Consider the following 20,562-nt stretch of genomic DNA (forward strand, 5'->3'; position numbering starts at 1 on the left):
TAAAGTTACAAGGTATACATATTAATCTTAGATATCTAGCTCGCCTTATGTAGTTTCCAACCGTGGGTCCTTCTGCCATGACGTATGTATGTATGTAGTCTTCCATGCGTTAGATACGTACGTCATAAGCCTCGTTCAATGTTCAATTCTCTGAGATGGAAGTAAAGTCGGTAAGGTAAGGTAAGGTAAGGTAAGGTGATTCTGCGGAACGGAAAGACATGGCAACCCAGATGTCCCCAGATGTCCCCAGATGTCCCCAGATGTCGCGAATCGAGTTAAATATAGGTAGGTAGGTGGCGATAACGAGACGAGACGAAACGTCTGTCCTAGCGCTTCGCGACGGCCGAAGAAGAGCCCTGGGACTTCGCAAATGCCTTTTGCCGGTTGGCGTAGTCTTTGATGACGAGGGCGCAGGTGGCCTCTGTGCAGAGGCGCTTGCGCCGCTGGGCGGGGAGCTTGGTGGCGAATTCGAGGCCGCTGGCGCGCTCGACGGCTTCGACGGGGACTTCGAAGTCCGTGAGGGGTTTGTCGTTGGGGATGTGGGCGTTGGGCAGGACGAAGGCGCCGACGGCTACGTTGCCGCCGACGGCTCCGTCTTCTGCGAAGATCACTTTGTAGAAGTGCGTCGGGACCGCGACGTTCGGCGGGTTGCCGATGACTTCGTACCGCACGTACCATTTGTTGTCTGTGGGATCACGCTTGGGTAGATATAACGGGCCCGTGACGACGCGCACGCTGGGATACCGCGAAGTCAGTCCCCGGCAGAAGTCCTCGAAGTGCGCCCAGTAGTCCCGGTTGAAGCCCTCGCCCACCTGCGGGCACATGTTGGTCAGGAAGAAGGTCTCGTCCATAGCGGTTTGGCTCCAGCGCGCGTCGGCCGCGGGGACTTGGTGGCCTCGGTCGTAGCCCGAGCGGAAGTAGTCCTTTAGCCGCGCGCGGAACTTTTCAGGCACGGCCTCGTCCTCTAGGAATGTGCTGTGTTTGCGGTCGCCGTCTCGAATTGCTAGTGACGCTGGCGTGATGTGCTCTGCTACCCAGTGCGGGTTGCGCAGTCGGCGATCGAACGAGGAGACCAACGCTTGTCGCGTCGCGATGTCGGCTACCGGGCCCGGGAAGCCATATTCGAAGAGGCCTGTCGGGTTGACCGGTAAGAGGTTCACGGCCGCAGGGGCCGAGGTCGATAGGCCTGTGTGCGCGGCTTGCTGGTTTGGGGAAGTGAATATTTGTTTGGCGGGGATAGGGATTGGTGCAGACCCTCCCGCCGTAGGTGAGGCCGAGACGGTAGTCGTCGTTGAGGATATATTCTTGCTTTCTAGATTGCGGTCTGATCGTAACGAGTACATGGTAGCTGTAATAGCGGCTCCGGCTCCTGCGCTTACCGCTGCGATAACTGCTAACGTGGTTTTTGACATGATGGGCAAAAAGCGGACTCCCTCTAGGAGTTAGTTGGCACTCTTTTGAGTTTTATACGAAGGGAGGAATGAATACGTGAAAGAAAGAGGGCAAATGGGCGGTGCGGAAGTCAGGCGCGGTGTGTGAGCAATATGCGGCTCACGAGGGGGGTGTTGCAGTCGCCCGCGTGGTGGTGAGGCGTGCAGCAAATGTCTTAGACGGGATCTTCGAATTTTTGAGATTTTCAGCCTCGAGGTAGCGTTTAATACATAGTAGTGTTAACGAGGTGGGGGACCCCCCCTATCGATACCCTAAGTGGGACGCGGTGATTGGCCAAGATGGGGTTTATATTCTGTAAGGTACCTCCGAGGTGGGCACGGACCATCAGTTTATTATTTTAAGTCAACCAACCCGTTCCTTTCCTCGTGCAGCTCGTGGCACCCGATGCACCTGCAGACCTGTCAACTTTACCTATGTAGTGTACATGTTCCCCTTCAGCCCTAAAACCAAAGATAGACTTACCTCCATCACATGGCAGAGTACATACATCCCGAGTACCATCCATGCTTATAATTTGTGAGATTCAGTACGAAACACAAAGTACCATATCTGTATGTACCAATAGCTTTTCGGCACTTCTCAACTTCAAACCATGACGTCACCTAACCCAAATACCTGCCTAACATCCAACCCCGTGCTGGCAAATCAAATGATGCTCTTCAATGAATATAGGTAAGCGGTTTGATTTAGAATTTACAGGCACGTTACATTCATCGTCCGAATCAAACCGAAGAGATAAAGCTAAAAATATGTAGGATATACTGATATATTCCATTCGTTACCTAGTAGAGGTATATGTTCATGTCTATGTATCTAATACTGGCTGACTACGCTATAGTCGTTTATATGTAAGCCCGTATCCAAATAAGTCATTTCTGAGGGTATACAAAGAACCACCGAGCAATTTCTTCGGCTATCACGGTTCTTCATTCAAAACCGACACTTGGTCACATGTGTCCTCCTAACCTAACTAAGGTACGCAAGCAACACTACCAGAGCATAGCCTCGACCGACTCATGTTCTCTCCATCATTCCAGTCTAAATTCAACTCAAGCTCTGTGTTGAGGGTTCTCTATTAGCTCGTGGCTCTCCTCTTGCCGGCTTGTTTCGCTGCTTCTCTCAAGACGAACGCTGCTCGCGTTCCGCTTCGCCTCCTGGATCTGTCTAAGGCCCTGCTCAACCACCGAGGGTACCTCAGAAAGTTCCTCCTTTTGAGCCAACGCATAAGAAGGTCCGTATTTCTTCAAGGCACTCTCGAATTTAACATACTCGATCCCCTGATGGATCAGTTGAGCAACAGTGACAGCAAGCAATATGATAGCAGTTGTCTGTCCAAAATCCCATCTATTCTCATCCTCGCCCTCCAGATAGGGGTAGTTTTCCAGTCGCAACTTGATCATCATGTAGAGGTGTACCGGGAATTGCAGCGCGCTGAGCAGCAGCAACGGTTTCCGGAATTTTACCGAGGCGAACAAGGAACCAAACATGACGAGTAGAAGCCATATCGCCGTGGTCGCTACATATGCCTTGTCGGCAGTTGGGTGATCAGCCCCGGGAACTGCGAGACCTGTCGTTATATAACAGTAGCCGGCCTCTTCTGCGGTAAGTGACCATTCATCTAGTCGGACTTCGAGGAAGATGGTGAGTCCTAAGAACAGGACTGCGAATGCGTATGAAACGCGGAAGCGACCGGTCCAGTAAGCCGGGAATATCTTATGATGAGATCGCGATTTAAGCGATTTAGCTCTCATGAAGGTCCAGCAGACCAACGCCGCCGCATTCGAAACACTGTGCATGTGGAATAGAGTAAGTAAACGAATTTACTAAAAGATACCGCGAATGGCCGGATTTTGAATTTCTTACCCGACGAAACTAACAGTGTCGTAAACCAAATGTAGATGATATAAGTCGATTTCCTTCCCGTGTGCAAGTGTCGTGCCGATAAGTGCGAGTCCTTCACGTTGTCCGTAAGTTTAAACTATCCACCCATAGGTAGTAGTAAAGGGGGAAATAATATTATCAAAGACGTACCGGTGATCATTTGCAAATCGTTTCCGACCATTAATATTTCGGTTACGAATCCGAGTCGTTTCTTCTCGTTTGCACGTTGCGCAGTGCCCTCTTCACCTTGGACTTGGAGACGACCGAATTTCGTTAGGAAAAATGCCCAGATAGACAATACTAGCGAGATGAAAGCTTGCACGCTGAAACCGATTAAGACCTATACGCATTGGTGGGCGTTAGAATTGACAAGATTCGAAATCCAAAACGGGCGTGTTGATCTCACTCCGTAGCCCGCAATGTCGGGCATGGCCTCGCCGACTTTCTCACATTGTGTCGGTTCGCCGTGTAATTCGGGCAACTCGGATGCTTCCATATCTTAATCGTGTTAGTTGTGAAGACTCTTGGCGAGAGTAACTCGTAAGGCTGAAGAATCGAGCTGCCAAGTTGTCAAGCGGGCTCTCGATTGGTGATATCTCAGGTCAAGCTTTTTTTGAAAGTCAGTTCTTACATACATATTTGTATCCGCCCCTTCAGTCTATATATGTATGTCGAATAGCCTAGCTGTGGATGCATTGGACCTTCATCTCATGCACAGTACTTGGATAGAGATCCTAAAGCTGAGCTGGCAGGGTCTACCCAACGGTTAGCATCATGCTGCGCCGCATATAATCATGTAAGCCGTTATGTTTTGACGAATGACGACTTTTTGCGAAGATCCAATCTTCTTCAGCTGTCCCATATCGAATCCTAGTTGCATTGACTAAATTAGAATATCCGCGCTACTATTAGGAATAGACGACGTATAAGTGGCTTTTAACTTGTATGAATTCGTTTGCACGGGCTTTTGCAGTTTGCATAGTAATATTTTTTGCTAGCCATCCCCGCTATAGGAAATATATTACGAAAATCACTGGTCTTTAGCCTTACCGTCTTTTATTTTCTGAAGATCTCTTTAACCTGGGTAGGGAATATGCTCCGAAGGAAGTAAGCGGAACATCCGCTATTAAGGCTGTTTGCCAGCCATTGTCGATTGTTGCAGGATATTTAAAGGTAGGACTCCACCTCGTTCTCGTTCTCGTTAACTTGTACCCACTGTACAAAGCCACATCTCCATCTCTTAATAAATAGAGACCCAATGGGCTTGCTCCATGTTAGGAGCGAAAAGTAATATCCACGACCTCTATTTTGAACAATAGGTATTTACCTCAGACAACAAAATCTTAAGATATCTCTATATTTCCCAATAATCATATACGTAGGTGAATTCACGGTGGGCGAGGGCTTATCAAATTAGCCTAGAAGCGTGGTGTTGATATCATCGAGTCAACATATATATATATTGGCATGAATGACGACGGTGAACGGCTTGTCAAAGTCGAGTAATGGATACATTCAGTTGTCGCGTCGCTTTATGTTAGAAACAGGGTAAGAGAAAAGAGTAAATTATAAGATATCCACGAGAAATATAAAGTGTGATTCCACTTTTTTATACTTTAAATACGTAAATGCATCATTTGCGCGCGGTTACACAAGGTACTAATAAAGTAAAGCATCGGCATTTCGTATGAGAAAATAAGCTTATAATTAGAATTGGCGAGTAGAAAGTCGATCGAAGACTCTATCGTGATACAAGCTAGGCGGGGCTAATCCGATTTGATAAGTTTCACGTATAGCTAAGACGCCGGACAAACCTTAAGCTTATAAAAGAACGTTAGGCGGGTTGGATTTGTGAACCACACCGCTTGAAACGCATATCATAAGTACGTCCGTCAAGGTTCTCACTATCCTGCCGTGACCAGACTATCTACATTTCGCAGCCTTGGCTCAACCCGATAGGCATCGTTAAGTTGCCGTGCATGAAGAACCTACATCGAGGTAGCTCCGGTGTCCACCACGGGAACCAACATTAGTGTATATTAGTGTAGTTCAGATAAGCCGAGCGGCAAAGCCCTGATATTCAAATCCGAATCCCTAGGTACACATATGTGGGACCTGATGTTCCCTTATACATAGTATATTATGTACTAAGGGACAAACAAAGATTGGCCATCAAGGTACCCGTCAGCGCATGGATTAGCAAAGCTTGGCATATCACTATAGGCCTTTCGCCCAATCAGATGCTGCGCAAAAGCAGCCTCTGTCCCTACCCGCATTGTTACATGTGTACTTCGTAGGTCGGCAGCCACTTCTACGGATCTACATCTTAAATACGCAAGCTAAATAGAACTTTCCGTCTAACACATTATTATTCATAGTTATCACTTACAAAGTTATTGTTACCACTGTTACTTTTATTTCCTTCTTTCCGCCGTCGTCTACTTTCTCCTCCTACGTTTCTCTATAAACTCGCTCCGAATTCTTGCATTCTTTCCGCTTTGTTGAAATTAGAGTGTCTCGTTACTACGCCACCTTAAACCGGGACTTGTCAAACTGCCGAAAGCGTCTAGATCTGCCAGCCAGCCAGCCAGCCAGCCAGCCTCACCAATATTTTCAGATCGTCGGGACGCATACCACTCTCAACTCTATGCTCTCATAGCCTATTCATTTAAAGTTCGAGAGAGGAAAGGCGACGACGTGGCGTGATATATCCAACGTCAATTTGGCCTATTATGGAGGCCGCCGAGTTGGACAATGATACGAGGGGTTGGATCATGTGTCTAGTGAGCGGCGTTGGTGTGTGACCTTAACCATATGAATTGTGTGGCTTTTGCTGATATACTGACTGACTTGTTGTATTGATATAGCATGCGTGATAGGATCCGCTATCATCTGCGTCGATGTAGTCGTCCGGCTCTTCCCCGGTAAAAAGGATTTTCGAATACAAGACAGCAATACCTTTCTCGCCTGCTCGCTGAGCTTGAGTTTCGGCGTAATGGTAAGACTTTAAATCATTGGATTCAGTTTAAAATATGCTGATATTGTATTGCTCTAGTTGTTCATGTCGCTGTACAGCATGTTGCCCGAATCGAAGGGCTACCTTATAAAGGGAGGCTATTCAGATCAGACGGCAGGCTTCATTTTGATGGCCTGCTTTGTAGGCGGGTTCGTGGGTATTCAAGTATTATCAAGGTTATTTCACCGGCTTATACCTTCGCATGTCGTCGACTGCGACCATAGCCACGATGATCATGCTTTAGATAGCCATCATACTCATGCAGATGGCTTCAGCCGGAGGCTATCTTCACATGCCTCCCATGCTCGAAGCATCGGTAGACGCAATTATTCCACACATGTCCATCTTGACGGCCCAAAGCCTCTAGTGAGCGAAATCGGCCACGCCAATGAGATTACGCCGCTTCTACAAACAGACACCTCCAACGAGACATACCGCGCTCGACCACTGAGAAGGGCAGAGACCGAGAACCTCACAGATGCACACCTACCTACAGCCATGCGCAGCCCTCGCAGCCGAGCGATGACGTCGGAAAGGCGACCTTCGATGTTGCAGAAGCGAGTTATGTCCTTTGTTAAAGATACCAAGCCTAATTGCGACTCGGCTGGTCCTTGCTACGGATACTCAGATCCGTGTGGACAAGAATGTTTCAAGCACCTCAGCAGCCGATCCGCACCCCTATCCCGAGCCCCTACTTTACTTCGTTCTACTACTATAGGACATACCGAGCAGTGTATCGATACGGTAGACGAGGACGACGATCTCGATACTTCATCTACTGTAAGCCCTACGTGTCGCATGAGTCGTGTGCATTCGCGTGATGTTCACCACGAACATGAAGATGAACACCACTCTGAAATCCCGGAAGACGTCGAGGCCCAACATCATCATCACGTTGCCGAGAACGCCTTTCTGTCCATCGGCCTTCAGACCTCTGTTGCGATCGCTCTGCATAAATTCCCCGAAGGCTTTATCACTTACGCAACGAATCATGCAAACCCTTCCCTTGGTTTCAACGTATTTCTGGCGCTCTTTGTGCACAATATTACCGAAGGGTTTGCACTTGCATTGCCACTCTATATGGCGCTACATAACAGGTTCCGTGCTATGCTATGGGCTTCTGTGCTAGGTGGTCTAAGCCAGCCATTAGGAGCGAGCATCGCGGTACTGTGGTTTAAATTGGCCCAGCATACGAATATAACGCCAGACGCCGTGGCGTACGGCTGCCTGTTCGCTATCACGGCAGGCATTATGGCTAGCGTGGCCCTGCAGCTGTTCGTCGAGAGTCTGAGCCTCAATCACAACCAGAATTTAAGCATTTTATTCGCGTTCTTGGGTATGACGCTGCTGGGGATCAGCAATGCCTTCACTTCACATGCACATTGATTATAATATGCACTTCTCTACCTCCGAATTGGGCACAGGGAGAGAGAAAATAGGAGGGCTATGCTATTAATCGCTATCTTCTTTTTTTTCGGTTTAAGGCTACAGGATGGGAGTAGGCCAGGGTATCAATTGATTGATTGCAAGTATCATGCGCGGCGTCCTTGGAGTTTTTACGGATACGAGGGATGCCAGGCACGAAACCCATAGTTCATAAGGGTAACCAGTCGAAACTGCAACTCCCCATGTTCAGACTCGCAGGGAAGCGAGGAAGGAAACGAAAGGAATCATCAGTGTACACACCATAGCACCAAGGGAGAATGTTGCATACGTTAGCTCTTTTGTATAAAATGGCCAGAATAACAGTGCTTGAATGGAAAGGCCCGTTTCTTCTTGCTTGGTTACCTCTTATGATGGATTTGTATACAATGCTAATGTTCCCGGGTTTTATAAATAACTACCTAAGGAAATTAGCATGAATTCGTGATTTATTTCTTCGCGCCTATAAGCGTGTACATGCGTATATATACCTAATATATATATATTTATACTAAATAACTGACAACTCTGCGTCACTATAACTAAATGATTGTATCATACGTCTTTTCTCTTTCGAACTAAGGGGGTATTCGTTCCATCAAAGTCGTCTATCTTGGTCTTACATATATAGGTTAGGTAGGTAGATATATGTTCATTACGCTCCCGTCCTATTTCGAACTTAACAGCTTATATGTGACTCCTTATTACCACTCCGTGTTTCTCTTCACTGGTTCCTCTCCTATCATCATCACAATCTACTCACTTCTCTCTCTTGCCCCGGTGCCAAAGCACCACTCATCAGAAACTCACCACCATTCCTCTCTTCTGGCCGCGGGTATCCATGCAACACCATCTCCCTCCCGCCAGCAGTTCCCCACCACGCGACGCCCACAGCCGCACGCTCAACGTCCATCTCGCCGTTGACCAATACATCCCAGAAGCGGCGGCGAACGCCGTCGCGCAGACGCGGGTCCTCTATCGCGTTCATAGTCTCGGCAGCGCGCGTGAGCCACTCCTCGACTGCGTGTAGCGGGACATGGGGTAGTGCATCGATAAGCGCCAGGACAAGAGCCGATTGTTCCGAGGCGGGGTCCTCGGATGAAGCCGCGGCCTGTTCGCTCGGTGGCAAGGGGGCTGTAGACGCACCCTCGACAGCGCGGAACCGCAGGGTTTCGAGGAGGGCCTCGGCGAGGTCGGGATGCGAGGCGGAGAGGGGGAAGGGAGGACTGGAGATCTGCATAACAGTGCGGAAGGCGAGGCGGAATTGCCGGGGAGAAATACGAGAGGGGAATGAAGATAACAGGGTGTCGACGTAGAAGGGGATGAGGGAGGCGGCTAGGGCGCTGTGTTGTGGACATGAGAGGGACGAGAGGACGGCTGAGTGTGCCGCTTCGAAGAGCTCGAGGGTTAGTGAAGATGGAGGAGTGTTGGCTGGACTGGCGAGCCAGGAGGTGGATGGAGCCAGATAGGCCGTTGCGGGTGTGACGATTAAGTCCTCGCATGCACGTGTTGGCAGCGAGAGTGGGAGGTGCTCTGCTGTGTTGAGGTAAAAGAGGGTGAGGGCTTGGATTACTGGGGATGGTACCACATTGCTTGTCTGAGGTGATGGTGGCTGTGTATCTCGAAGGAAAGACACGCAAGCATCCGGATAGCGTGTGATAATATCGAGAGATGTGAGGTAAGTAAATGTGTATACTTGGAACGAACTTGCACCTTGGCGTGTAGATATAAAGGACAAGTTGTGCAGTATATGCAGCGTCCTCGCAGCTGTAGTTGCTGCTATCGCGTCGTTCCTAAGGTACGGGTCCAATAGGGATCGCCCAACAATAGCTTGAACTGTTGCGGCCACGGCGTATAAGATCTTCTTGAACAGTTGCCATAGAATTGGCCAGGGACCCAGAAGCACCTCGGGTGCGAGAGCCGCAGATTCGACGGTTAAGTCGATGGCAGAAAGCGGACAATGGGTCCATTTATTTAGCAAGGCCGCTGTGAACCCAAGAAGTGTTTCGTGAGCTTGAAGAACGATATTGGGATCCATCGCCTGTTGAACAGCAAACGACGCGAGTCGCGAAAGGGGTCCCATATTCTGTGCTAGGGGCCGAGACTCGAGTTTTTGAATTCTAGCAACGGATAGCGAGTCGGGTTGCCACTTTATGATCGGTCCTGGTGCGATGTCGTTCGCGATCGGTGAAATGAAGTCGCCGTGTTGAAGGCCTTCTTCTCCGAGCATGGCTTCGACGATGGCCGGTAGGAGTGCATTCCCATCCAGAATCTGCTTGGCCGATTCGTGTAAAAGGGGGAATGCGAATGTCAACGCCAGTACAACAGCACTACGCTCTAACGGTCCCGTCCGCATAGGTTCTTGGAGTGCCAGGTTGGCGGCTGTAACGACAGCCTGTTCGAGCGTCGACCGCAAACTCCAGGATAAGGATCTTCTATCGTCTCCTTCCATGCCCATCAGGATACCTGTTAACACCAGCACATGCTGCCATCTACTCGACCTATCATCCGCCCCCTTCGCAATGGCGCGTGCCCAATCCTCGCTATGGACTCCGCTACCAACAGGTGGTCGTCCGCGTGGGAGGGTCGCATTTTCTAATTCGTTCTTCCGCACGTGTATGGAGGCGGTGTTGTATATGCTTATGATACGCAGACAAGTGCGCAGGCCGTCGGGAGATTGCCATATGGCGCGGGCTGTAAGGAAATGTGAGGTGAGTAGAGAGAGGTTGAGGGGATTGTTGAGGCTGGTGAGAAGCGATGTAGTGGTCCCGAAGATCTTGTCCGTCTCGGTTGGATTGGGAGCGTTTTGGTAGGCCCGTAGGACCGTGGCTAGTAATCGATCGCCTGGCATTGTTCGCGTCTCGATTTTATATTTATGTGTGTTGCAGTATCCTACATAATGAAGCTGTTCCTTTTTCACGTCGTTGTTTGTTGAGATAAAATTGCCAAAGTCTAAAGTTTGGAGATTGAAGTTCCGAGGAATCGTTGTTGCTATTGGAACTTGGTACCCGCGTACAGGGTACAGGTTATGTAAGCCTGTCAGCTCCAACTTTTACCGAGGCACGACGTCAATTGAGTTTATTACCTAACGTACATGTAGGTAGCACTACATAGTGCATACCTAGGTACCTATATACATAGTTATCCCCCTGTCTTGCAGCCACCACACGGGAGCTTCCCGCCGTGTAACCCCCTGTCATCTTTCATCTGTCATCTTATCCTTCAGCTCAAAAGCTCCACAGCTTTCTACCTATCGTCTTCTTCGCATCTCCTTTGTACAAGCTCTAGGTTAAATATATACACTGCAGCTCTACATGTGCATAGAACATTCCGATTAATGACCAATTCTATGGCAACACTTTCTAGAGCAATAATCTAAACGGCCAGATGGCCACCCCGCCGTAAGTCGTATCGTCTAATATCGAATTGCTAGTATCGTCGAGACAATTTAACTAAATCATCGACGTCTAGTGCCAATTGTCATAATTATCCCCCCGACGATTACCACAGCCCCAAGTTCCCGTCCCTCTGCTGGCCTCCTCAGAACCAATACTGCGCCTTATATTCGGTCTGGGACTCATGGCGATATACACTTCTTTGGACCCTGATCCTCTATGCCGTGTTCCATTTCGGAGCCGTGGGCATCGCCCTCGCAATGCAGATCGGAAAGCCGCGATTCGTATGGAAGTACATGCTGGCTGTCCCAGCGATATACGCCTTGGTTGCTGGGGCTGAGGCATTGTTTACCGGTAGCATCGTTGGATTAATGTAGGCACCTTTCGACCTTGTCTTCGAGTCGTTGCGATTGGCTTACACCCGTCTTTAGGCTCGGCGCTATCTACATCTCTGGATGCTACCAGATGCCGACCTGGATACCGTTCATCTGGGGGTGGATAAATGTCTTGGTCTTGATCGTCTCCTCCTTCACCATTCAGGGAGGTCTATAAAACCCTATGCTACAGCCCGAAATAAGCCGTGTATCCAAGGGCAATCGACCTTGAAAGGCCTCTCAACCCGGGACCAATGCAATTATCCCACAATGGGAGATATCAAATGATGAGCGGTACATCCTACCGTGACGCCTCTAGCCGCGATAATTGCGTGAGGCATTAATAAACTCAAGGTGGTCCCAGCTGATGTATACGCCATGCTGGCCGATGGCTATGGGTATCAAGCTAATAAAAGACACTAGGAAACACATAGCTAGTGTCATAACGATTATGTACTTCTTGAGAGGCACCTTGGTCCTTTTAGGTGCTAGACTTGGAAGAGGGAACGAGGTTAGTAGTTCCCGGTTGATTATAACCCTATCAATAATATACAATTTTATAGAGTCAGCTGTATCGAGTCTTGGTATTTTAACATGCTGAAATAGAAGGTCATTGGAACTCCAGCAGCTCCCAACTTTTCCCATTTTATCATGTCTCACATTTTTTACTTATGTGATCTGGCAAAGACATCCCTATAGATCATATGTCAATGCCATTGTTCAAAGGTATCGTTCAACAAGGACGTAAGATGAGCTATATAGAAATTAGCCTCGGGATTCTAATGTCACATTGCTACATAATTCAACAATTTATTCGGGGAAGAGTACTTTATTAAATATAACAAAACAACAAAACAGCAAAACATAGCAAAACATAGCAAAACATAACAAGCACACTATATACATGAAAATTAAACCCATGTCTAGTTACCCAATGGCACATGTATCTCCATAAACCAATACAGGCCAGTAGAAAGCCATGGGGCTGATTTAACATCGGCCATATATGGTCCAAATCCGTCCTAGCAGTAAATAGGGATGGCATCGCCTTTCGTACGGTAAACCCAGGTCGGTAACAGTCGACAGGAAATACCTGCCACCTCCCCCCTCACCCCCTCCTCTTTTTTCTTCTTCCTTATTTACTCAGTAGTAAACTCTGCCTCCTACGGAATAAGTAGCCCAGTCAACACCAAAAGAAACTAGGATGACATACCGAATCTATATCATCCAGGTCCTTTTACCGGCCTCGACAGCGCATATTTATTCCTTGACACCGTCCGGCTCGGCCTAGGCCAAAAGAAACCGTGATAATATAACAGTTCTTTTATCGGCCCTAGTACCGTAGCAGGAGTAATCTTAGAAACGCAAGGAAGAACCCTCCCTCCTCCCTTTTGTTTCATTTTATTTTATTTCTGCTCTCTTACTTACTCGGAGGTGAACTCAGTCTCCTATAGAATACACCGCTTAGTCCAGGCCAGAGGAGAAAAAAGCCTCCAAGTCTTTAGTAGGTATCCCTGAAACACCTTGCCTTGATTTAGTTATTTGATGATCCTCATCGGTCCCAGTGACATAGCAGCATGAGTATCCCTAGAAGCATGAGAAAACACCCCCCTCTTCCTTTTTTTCTTGTCTTTCTTTTTGACTGAAACATGTTTCCTCGCCCCCTGTCGGTCTAAAAGCATCATTGGTGTGCGTATTCCAGTTCACAATTCCGGAATGTCTTACTCACCTAGCTTTCAGCCAAGGGGACAAGGAAACGTCTAGGTTAAGTACCTATCTATGAATCAAGCAACTGCACTGAAGCAAGTTCTCGATCAAAATGTAAGATATATCGTTAAGAATCATGGAAATTTCCTCACCCTTGTCGGTCTCAAAGCACCATGGTTGTGCGTATTCCAGTTGAAATACCTCACGTACCTAAAATGGCTCTGGCCAAAGGAACGAGGAAATATATTACGATTCCGTAATGGAATCAGCCTCATGTAGGAGATAAGTGTATACAATGCCTAGCTTAAGCCAGAAGAAACAAGGCAAACCAACGTTGGTGGGTTCGCCCTACTCCTTATAGCCAAAGCGTCCTCGGCATATGCGATCTTGAAGAATGCCTCGCCAGGGGAAATTCAGTAATTGACAACCCAAGTTACCTATTCTGTTTACTGTACCAGCGCGGTCGAGGCATTCCCGGAAACAGTGGAAGATATTCTCCCCATCTTGAGCTCTTTTTTTTTTCATCTTTTTTTTATATTCTTTTCTCCGCCAGCTGTTTTAATCCTGCCCCCTGTGGATATGACACTTAGCTTAGGCCAAAAGAGAAACGTCTCTCGGCTATGACTACCTCTTTATCGGTCCTGAAACCATAGCAGAACTATCCCAAGGAACAAGACGACATGTCGTCTTTGATTCTTCAGGTAACTTCAACCTCCTGGGGTCTATGTTGCTTGACCTGGGCCAATGAAATATAGTTCGGCCTCATCATCGGTCCCGAAAGCAAAGCAAAAAAAAAAAAAAGCCCCCTGGAAGAAGAAGACACCCTCATCCCCCTTTCGCTCTTCGTGTTTTTCCTCCCCTTTTCCTCCTCTCCTTTAGTGGCGCACCCTCCCTCCCGCCCAAGGCCACTTACTTAATTAGCGGATTTAATCGACGTCGTCCGGACTATGAGCGAACGACGGCACGTCCCTCCGCTCCGGGAATTCTCTAGACTCGGAACTTGGGGGATGATCCCAAGAGAGCGCCTCGGTGTTGTTCCCATGGGCCCCCCGAGTCCGCATTCCCCTCAGGAGCAAGTCGGCCGCGTCCTTGCACTTATCAGCAGTAGTCAACGCCGTGTATAAGACGCCCGGCCGCGGAGAATACATGTCTCGAGAATGTCTTGGCTGGAACCGCAGCTCGGGAATCGCAGCATCGAACATGAGTTGATATTCCTTGGCGTCGCTACCGAATATCTTCTCCATTGCGGCCGAGTAATTGCAGTCGTTCTGCTCTCGCAGCTCCTTCTCCAATTCCTTGACCTTAGGCGCAACCAGGCGGTCCAGGTCGTCTGCCTGGGACTGTGTTAGCTGCAGCACTACGTCAGCGTTGTCCTCGTCCTTTTTCCCATCCTCAACGGGAGGGAGAGACCAACTTTCAAGATCCGACTTGCTCACGTGGACGTAGTCGTCAGAAATGGAGGGGTGATCGACTTCAACCCACTCGTGCCAATCTCTGCCTGGGCTCAAGCCTGATTTTGTCAAGGCCATTTTGACAGTTTTATTCGAAGTTGCAAAGTTGAAGATTTCGGAAATCGTTCATTACAAGAATACCCACGAAAGCACCAGTGCTGCTGTAGTATGAGTTCTTAAGAATACGATGATGATAACTTGATAGTTGTGTGTGTGATGATGATGATGATGATGATGATGAGTTTTTTCTGAGACCAAAGCATCAGAAACCGACCGATATTATATACCACGTTCTCCTCGATACATGTTCGTGAACAGTATCAACGTTATAGAACATGGCGGTTGTATGCTAATAACTCCCTTAGAAATAAACGCGGCAGACAAAGACCATTATTTTCAACATTAGCTAGAATATAGGAAGTCTTGCTTGGCACAATTCTCTTGTTACTGGCGAGTACAGGGTTCAGTTGAAAGACATAGTTCAGTAGACAGGCGACTAAAGCGTCAGGATCAATGGACAGGGTAAATATCGTGGGAAAATGATAAGAGAAAAGTAGCCTACGCAACTACTAGGGCAGTTCATCAAAATCATAACCGTTAAGAGCGGTATACTTTGACCCATCAAGGTCAATTGGCGCGCACACAATGCTTGAAAATGAAAGAAACTTTTGTTAATTCGGAATAGTGAGAAAACATCTGCTTCTCAGGATGTTCCTAGCCAGAAGTTAACTGACTTATGAGCCCTACAGGCTATACTGGATCCCCTGATAGACCATCGAAAACCTAACCTGCATAATAGACATAGTGTACTTTCTAGTGCAAGTCTCAGGAAGCATGTTGCGAACTTAAGCGCCCAAGCTGGGGAAGGCGTCCGAGCTGAGGGCAAATGAGGCATTCTCGCGAGCGCCACCGCGTCCACCACGGAAGTCGCCACGGGGCTCACCTCGGGGCTCACCTCGGGGTTCACCACGGCCACGGCCACCTCCGCGACCGCGACCCTCGCCCCTGGGAGCACCTCCACGGCTGCCGCCACGTCCGCCACGACCACCTCGAGTACGCTCAGGCTCAACATATCGTTGGTCAATATCGAGAAGCTGCTTGGCCTTGCGCTCACGCTCGCGCTTGACCTTACCGGCGACACCGGAAACGTAGTCGTCATCTTCCTCCTTGATGAGGGCCTTAGCGCTGGCCCACTTCTTGTCGGTCTTAGTACCTTCGTTGGCCTTGCGGATCTCTAAAGACTCGCCGAGGGCGAGTTTCTTCTCAGCTTGCTGAGCAAGGTAGTCGGCGTAAGAGACATGCTTGTCCTCGGGCTCGGCCGGAGTAGTTGGCTCCTGAGCATCCTCAGCGGTTGATTCCTTCAATTCCGACTGAGCGATTTCCTCTCCGGCCTGCTCGTCTTTCTGCTCGGCATCGCCTTCTGTAGCGCCCCATGATTGGGCAGCTTGCTTCTCAGAACCACTGAATGCGAAATTAGTACTTGTGACAAAGTAGGTATTCGTTCATGACCAACCTTGCGAGACCCTTGGCATGTCTGTCGTCACGGTCGCGGGGGAATCGACCTCCACGTCCTGTGCCATTATATTAACATGTATTCATTTCCAACAAGCATTGGGCATTTGACTCTTACCTCCTCGTGCACGGGCATCGCGACCACCCCGGGGACCACCTCGGGGAGCTTCATCTGTGGGCTTGCGGTGGTTGTTAGCTGAACCGGCATTGCGGTCACGGAAGGCTGGATAGGAAGTATATTAGCGGGGTGAATTCAAATGAGATCGGGAATGATGCGTCAAGATGACGGAATCCTTGGAGAACCTGTCAGACACATATGACACTCACCTCCCTCGTTGCCTCCAGGACCAGCACGACGAGCTCCGGTGTTGGTAGCGGCTTTGACGGGGGCTTGGGGCTCGACGTTGCGCTTGGTACTGCGCATAGTGGTCTTGTCGACCGTCTTCACAGGGCCGGACGGCGGTTCATCTCCTTCGATATCGTTGCCTATTAGTAATGGTTAAGGTTAGTAAACCAGGATTTCGGAGGTCGAAAATTTTCATGGCGGGGAAGCAATCGAGGGGTTCATACCGAGGGCATCGAAAGGGTTCTGGCGATTTAAAAATTAGCTTTGCGATCTCAACACAGCTCTACTGATACATAAAAAAGAACGGAGATGCGATGAGCAGCTGTAGCTCGAGGTAATGGGGGGGGAAATGACAAAATAGGCGAGTGATGCCCAAGAGTTATGACATACCTTCGAGGCGACCGACATGTTGTCGCCAATTGATTCGCCTTTCAGCAAGGCGGAGCTCTGAAAACGACAGTCGGATCAATAGGAGATAATGCAACGAGGGGAAAAGGATATGGCCTAGCAGGTCATATCCTTGAGCAAAATATCTCGTCAATATCCTCAGCGTTGGTGAGGTTGGGTAAGGTTTGGAATTGGTGTGTTGCGGCGCCGGTAATTGTTGTGTGAGAGTTGGGCCTTGTGGGCTTTCCACTTGTTTGCGAGGTGGTGGACAAAACTTTCCTTGGCTAGAAACTAACCTAACTTATTTTTTCCCTCCTTAGGTGACGCCCAGACTCGCTTAGGCGGGACGGCGAAATTAATTCTCTTGATTTTTGTTTGGTTTTACAATTGACACTTTTTAGTGCGCTGCTGAATCAGCACCTTACTGGGCAGATAGTAGGGCAGGTAGGGTTCGACATCTGTTAGCGCGGGACGTATCACCAGTACATACACCTTGAGGTCCTAGGGTACCTAAGGTATCCGTAAGTACCTCTCTTTTAAGCAACCGCAACCCAAGGTATCTAAGTATTTCTTTACGCATATTTATGGTTATGTCCGTATTCACATGCTTTGACATTTGTGCTTTCTACTTTTTACTGACGCCTACATAAAATACATAAAAGCTTCATTAAGCTATTAAAGGTCTACGAGTAGATAATGTACGTCAATGGGATCCTGTCAACAATTACGTATTCCTGTAACAGGATAGCCAAGGTTTCCCCGGATCCCACAATTGCATCACTTGCATATCGAGATAGGCACGTTTGATGCTGGTGTACATGTGTACGCTTGGATCATATGTTGGTTCTGATGGATCCCTTTTATCGTCATATTGTATATCATCGCCTAGTTATCGGTACCTTAGGTAATCTAGGTAGCTATCTCTATACCCCGCCATTACATACGTATCCATACCTACCTATATATCTGTGCTCGTTGCACTAGGCCTAGACACAACGGTAATTATGCCTTGATCTTGCTTTGACATCGTTTTGAGGTAAGCTTAAAACCACTATAATTCGTTGTCAATAGGTTAGGCTAGCGGTTGATGGGATAAGTCATCGTTTCCTAAACACCGAGTGAATGTAACTACCTACCTCTTACGTATTAGTAGTTAATAAGATAAGAGGTCCAGCCCCTCGTAGTTTTTCTTGGATTACACCGATAAGGGGAGAGATAAAGCTCTATACATACCTAGTTGATAAGCGAAGAAAGCCACATTAGTATAGGTAGTTATCAAATACCGTAATATTAATGGTCATAGTCTATAGGGGTTTATGAGAGGTAATATGTAATATATAGGTAATATATTACAATTCCTTATTTTCTCTTACGAATACAGGCTAGTTTAGCATGTCAAGCTTAATAGTCTCTTTCCCAAGGGATTGTGGTGAGAATTAAAGAGTATATCTTACGCTGGAGTTATCCTACCATCCAACATAAACGACCAAGGCATACATGTTGAATTTCATTTACAATGCATGGGAAGATGTTATAGTTAAACACCGAGGCTTATTCACAACCTCTCTAGGTAGACCACCTCGGCCGCCGCAGCGCAATGCACAACGAGCATGTAAATGCGGCGCTCTACCCGCTGCATGATAGGCCACTAAAGAAAATTGCACTCTTGGCAGGCAACTTAGATTCGACGCGGTGCGAGTTTACCAAATACATATGCAACTTGTGTCGAAAGGTATGCTATGTAGGTATGTATGATATGTGTGGAGCTCGCAGGGTCCTTGCCGAGTGCACCACCGCTACGTAGATATGGGTATAAACAGAAACGATATGATAGGCCAAGGGCCAGCAGTATTACGAGGTCTCTATGTTAGTGATCGTCCTCGGACAGGGACCAGAAGCTATATCTTACTTAACATTTAGGTAACTTATTTTCCTCTTCGACCACGGCATTCGATAGCGCAATGACGTTATGCAAGACGGGGCGCCGAGAAAAGCGTCGCTACACGCTGGAATTAGGTCCAGGGACTCAAGGAGATACTTCGTACTTCGTTAGATCGTGGGGTATCGTGGGAGGGATTTTAATTCTGTTAATAATGGCTTCCTTATCTCTGGTTCGCCTATCATACCGACAATTCACTGACACCAGAGATAAGCCAACCATAGGTTACCTCCCATCCAAATAAATACTCTGCAGTAGCATCTAGACGAATTTGAGAATATCTTCTCTATTTATCTGTTCGCCGACAATCTTTGGAAGCTCGGAAGCTCTCGTCGACTTCTCATTCGAAAGACATAGAGTTAGCCGAAGATATCAGTTATTATCGGCGTATACTCTCGTTTGTGTCTACTATAATGACTTGAAAGAGGGAATTCTTCATTTATCTTTTTATTTTTATTTTCATTTATTTTTATTTTTTTTGTTATCTTCTAGTGGTCGTTGAGACGAGACAAGTGTCTCTCTCACAGTCATTGCCGATATTTATTTCTTCATTGTCATGAAGTATGATATATTAGAGTGTTTTTACGACCTAAGTGGTCTCGTGTCTCTAGTGAGGTGTTTGTCACATCTTGACTCCTTGCTTTTAGCTCAGCGAAGTCAAGTATATATGCTACACTCTATGTTGGGCCAACACCTGCCAGCTATGCACAGACCTAACCCGACGAAAAGGATCTCACGATTAAGGCGGTCCAAGATGAGGTCCTATGCTGCGTCAATATGGAAAGACGCAAGGTCAGCTAGGAAAAGAGAATTGATGTGAGGCAACGCGACTCTATTATGAAATGGTCTGAGATATTCATGGCCACGTCATATGAGATGGAGAATGTATCCGGAGAGAAGTCCGTCGCTTCAAAATGGCCGCGGTCCTCGTCATCTCGAACGAGGGAGTAATTTGCGACGTCACTCGGGACTAGCTAAGCTGGAATGTGTGAGCGGTCACACCTGATGATGACCTTCGAGTCGGTCGAGGACCCCCGGTAACTGTCACACTCGTGTAGGGTTTTCCTTCTATCGCAGTCAGCAAAGGATACGTAGCCGGGTATGTGGACATGAGCGCGGATCTAGGTCACCGTATTTTGTGTCAGATTCGCCTTTCGGAAATGGTCGTTTCTGAGGATCACACGACACGCGACAACGCGCCACTTGCAGGGCATTGTCTGGAACCACTTGTCCAATGTGTCCTTTCATGCAGAGGTCCTGGCCGAGGATTTCGACTTGCTTGTGCCGAGACGCCTTAGCAGGGCCCAGTGCTGACAGGTCTAGCAATCAATACGGACACAACCAACCGGGTTTGAAATTTCTGGGCGGTTGGATGGATGGAAGGATACGCCGTGATGCTCACTCCACCTGCAAACGATTCCTTCGATTCGTACGCAGCACAACAGCATTGAGAACACCCAAGAACACCCAAGACCAACCGACCGAATCCACCAGCCACCCGGTCGCCTTTGACCGAACCAGCATCCCCGACCGAGGACTTGATTGCCCTGGTAGAATTTTGTGAACCCACCAGACAGATATTTCTCAGGATCCGATATCATTACAACGAGGCAGGACGATCAAAACTTAACCCACCAAGGCCTCGTGATAAATAATTGCCCTAGCCGGACTGAACCAAAA

The 20,562-nt window shown here is 48.1% G+C and overlaps 7 protein-coding genes across 7 annotated transcripts; 2 read left to right on the top strand and 5 right to left on the bottom strand.

Annotated features, from left to right (window-relative positions):
- Positions 1-241: 241 nt before the first annotated feature.
- F4813DRAFT_375675 (uncharacterized protein) lies at positions 242-1,683 on the bottom strand. The gene has a single exon (XM_049245037.1). It carries the CDS (start codon positions 1,410-1,412, stop codon positions 327-329), a length of 1,086 nt encoding a protein of 361 aa, XP_049095137.1. The 5' UTR covers positions 1,413-1,683; the 3' UTR covers positions 242-326.
- Positions 1,684-1,836: 153 nt separating this feature from the next.
- F4813DRAFT_375678 (uncharacterized protein) lies at positions 1,837-4,621 on the bottom strand. The gene is made up of 7 exons (XM_049245038.1): positions 4,384-4,621; positions 3,969-4,203; positions 3,740-3,831; positions 3,484-3,673; positions 3,316-3,406; positions 2,209-3,240; positions 1,837-2,125 (listed from the first exon to the last, which is right to left on the bottom strand). Exons 2-6 carry the CDS (start codon positions 4,027-4,029, stop codon positions 2,502-2,504), a joined length of 1,173 nt encoding a protein of 390 aa, XP_049095138.1. The 5' UTR covers positions 4,030-4,203; positions 4,384-4,621; the 3' UTR covers positions 1,837-2,125; positions 2,209-2,501.
- Positions 4,622-5,671: 1,050 nt separating this feature from the next.
- Positions 5,672-8,281, top strand: F4813DRAFT_375687 (Zinc/iron permease). Its single transcript, XM_049245039.1, has 3 exons — positions 5,672-6,129; positions 6,201-6,331; positions 6,389-8,281. The coding sequence occupies exons 1-3, from the start codon at positions 6,066-6,068 to the stop codon at positions 7,733-7,735; spliced, it is 1,542 nt and encodes a 513-aa protein (XP_049095139.1). The 5' UTR covers positions 5,672-6,065; the 3' UTR covers positions 7,736-8,281.
- On the bottom strand, positions 8,282-10,748 carry F4813DRAFT_375689 (peroxin 8). The gene has a single exon (XM_049245040.1). It carries the CDS (start codon positions 10,620-10,622, stop codon positions 8,520-8,522), a length of 2,103 nt encoding a protein of 700 aa, XP_049095140.1. The 5' UTR covers positions 10,623-10,748; the 3' UTR covers positions 8,282-8,519.
- Positions 10,749-10,939: 191 nt separating this feature from the next.
- F4813DRAFT_279860 (uncharacterized protein) lies at positions 10,940-11,820 on the top strand. Its single transcript, XM_049240471.1, has 3 exons — positions 10,940-11,172; positions 11,243-11,539; positions 11,598-11,820. Exons 1-3 carry the CDS (start codon positions 11,159-11,161, stop codon positions 11,716-11,718), a joined length of 432 nt encoding a protein of 143 aa, XP_049095141.1. The 5' UTR covers positions 10,940-11,158; the 3' UTR covers positions 11,719-11,820.
- Positions 11,821-14,151: 2,331 nt separating this feature from the next.
- On the bottom strand, positions 14,152-15,088 carry F4813DRAFT_279922 (uncharacterized protein). Its single transcript, XM_049240472.1, has one exon. The coding sequence runs from the start codon at positions 14,774-14,776 to the stop codon at positions 14,174-14,176; it is 603 nt and encodes a 200-aa protein (XP_049095142.1). The 5' UTR covers positions 14,777-15,088; the 3' UTR covers positions 14,152-14,173.
- F4813DRAFT_375696 (uncharacterized protein) lies at positions 14,865-17,409 on the bottom strand. Its single transcript, XM_049245041.1, has 6 exons — positions 16,947-17,409; positions 16,781-16,799; positions 16,538-16,696; positions 16,329-16,433; positions 16,212-16,269; positions 14,865-16,159 (listed from the first exon to the last, which is right to left on the bottom strand). The coding sequence occupies exons 1-6, from the start codon at positions 16,962-16,964 to the stop codon at positions 15,544-15,546; spliced, it is 975 nt and encodes a 324-aa protein (XP_049095143.1). The 5' UTR covers positions 16,965-17,409; the 3' UTR covers positions 14,865-15,543.
- Positions 17,410-20,562: the final 3,153 nt, after the last annotated feature.

Source organism: Daldinia decipiens, assembly GCF_022478715.1.
Source record: "Daldinia decipiens strain CBS 113046 unplaced genomic scaffold F4813scaffold_52, whole genome shotgun sequence".
NCBI classification, from domain to species: Eukaryota; Fungi; Ascomycota; class Sordariomycetes; order Xylariales; family Hypoxylaceae; genus Daldinia; species Daldinia decipiens.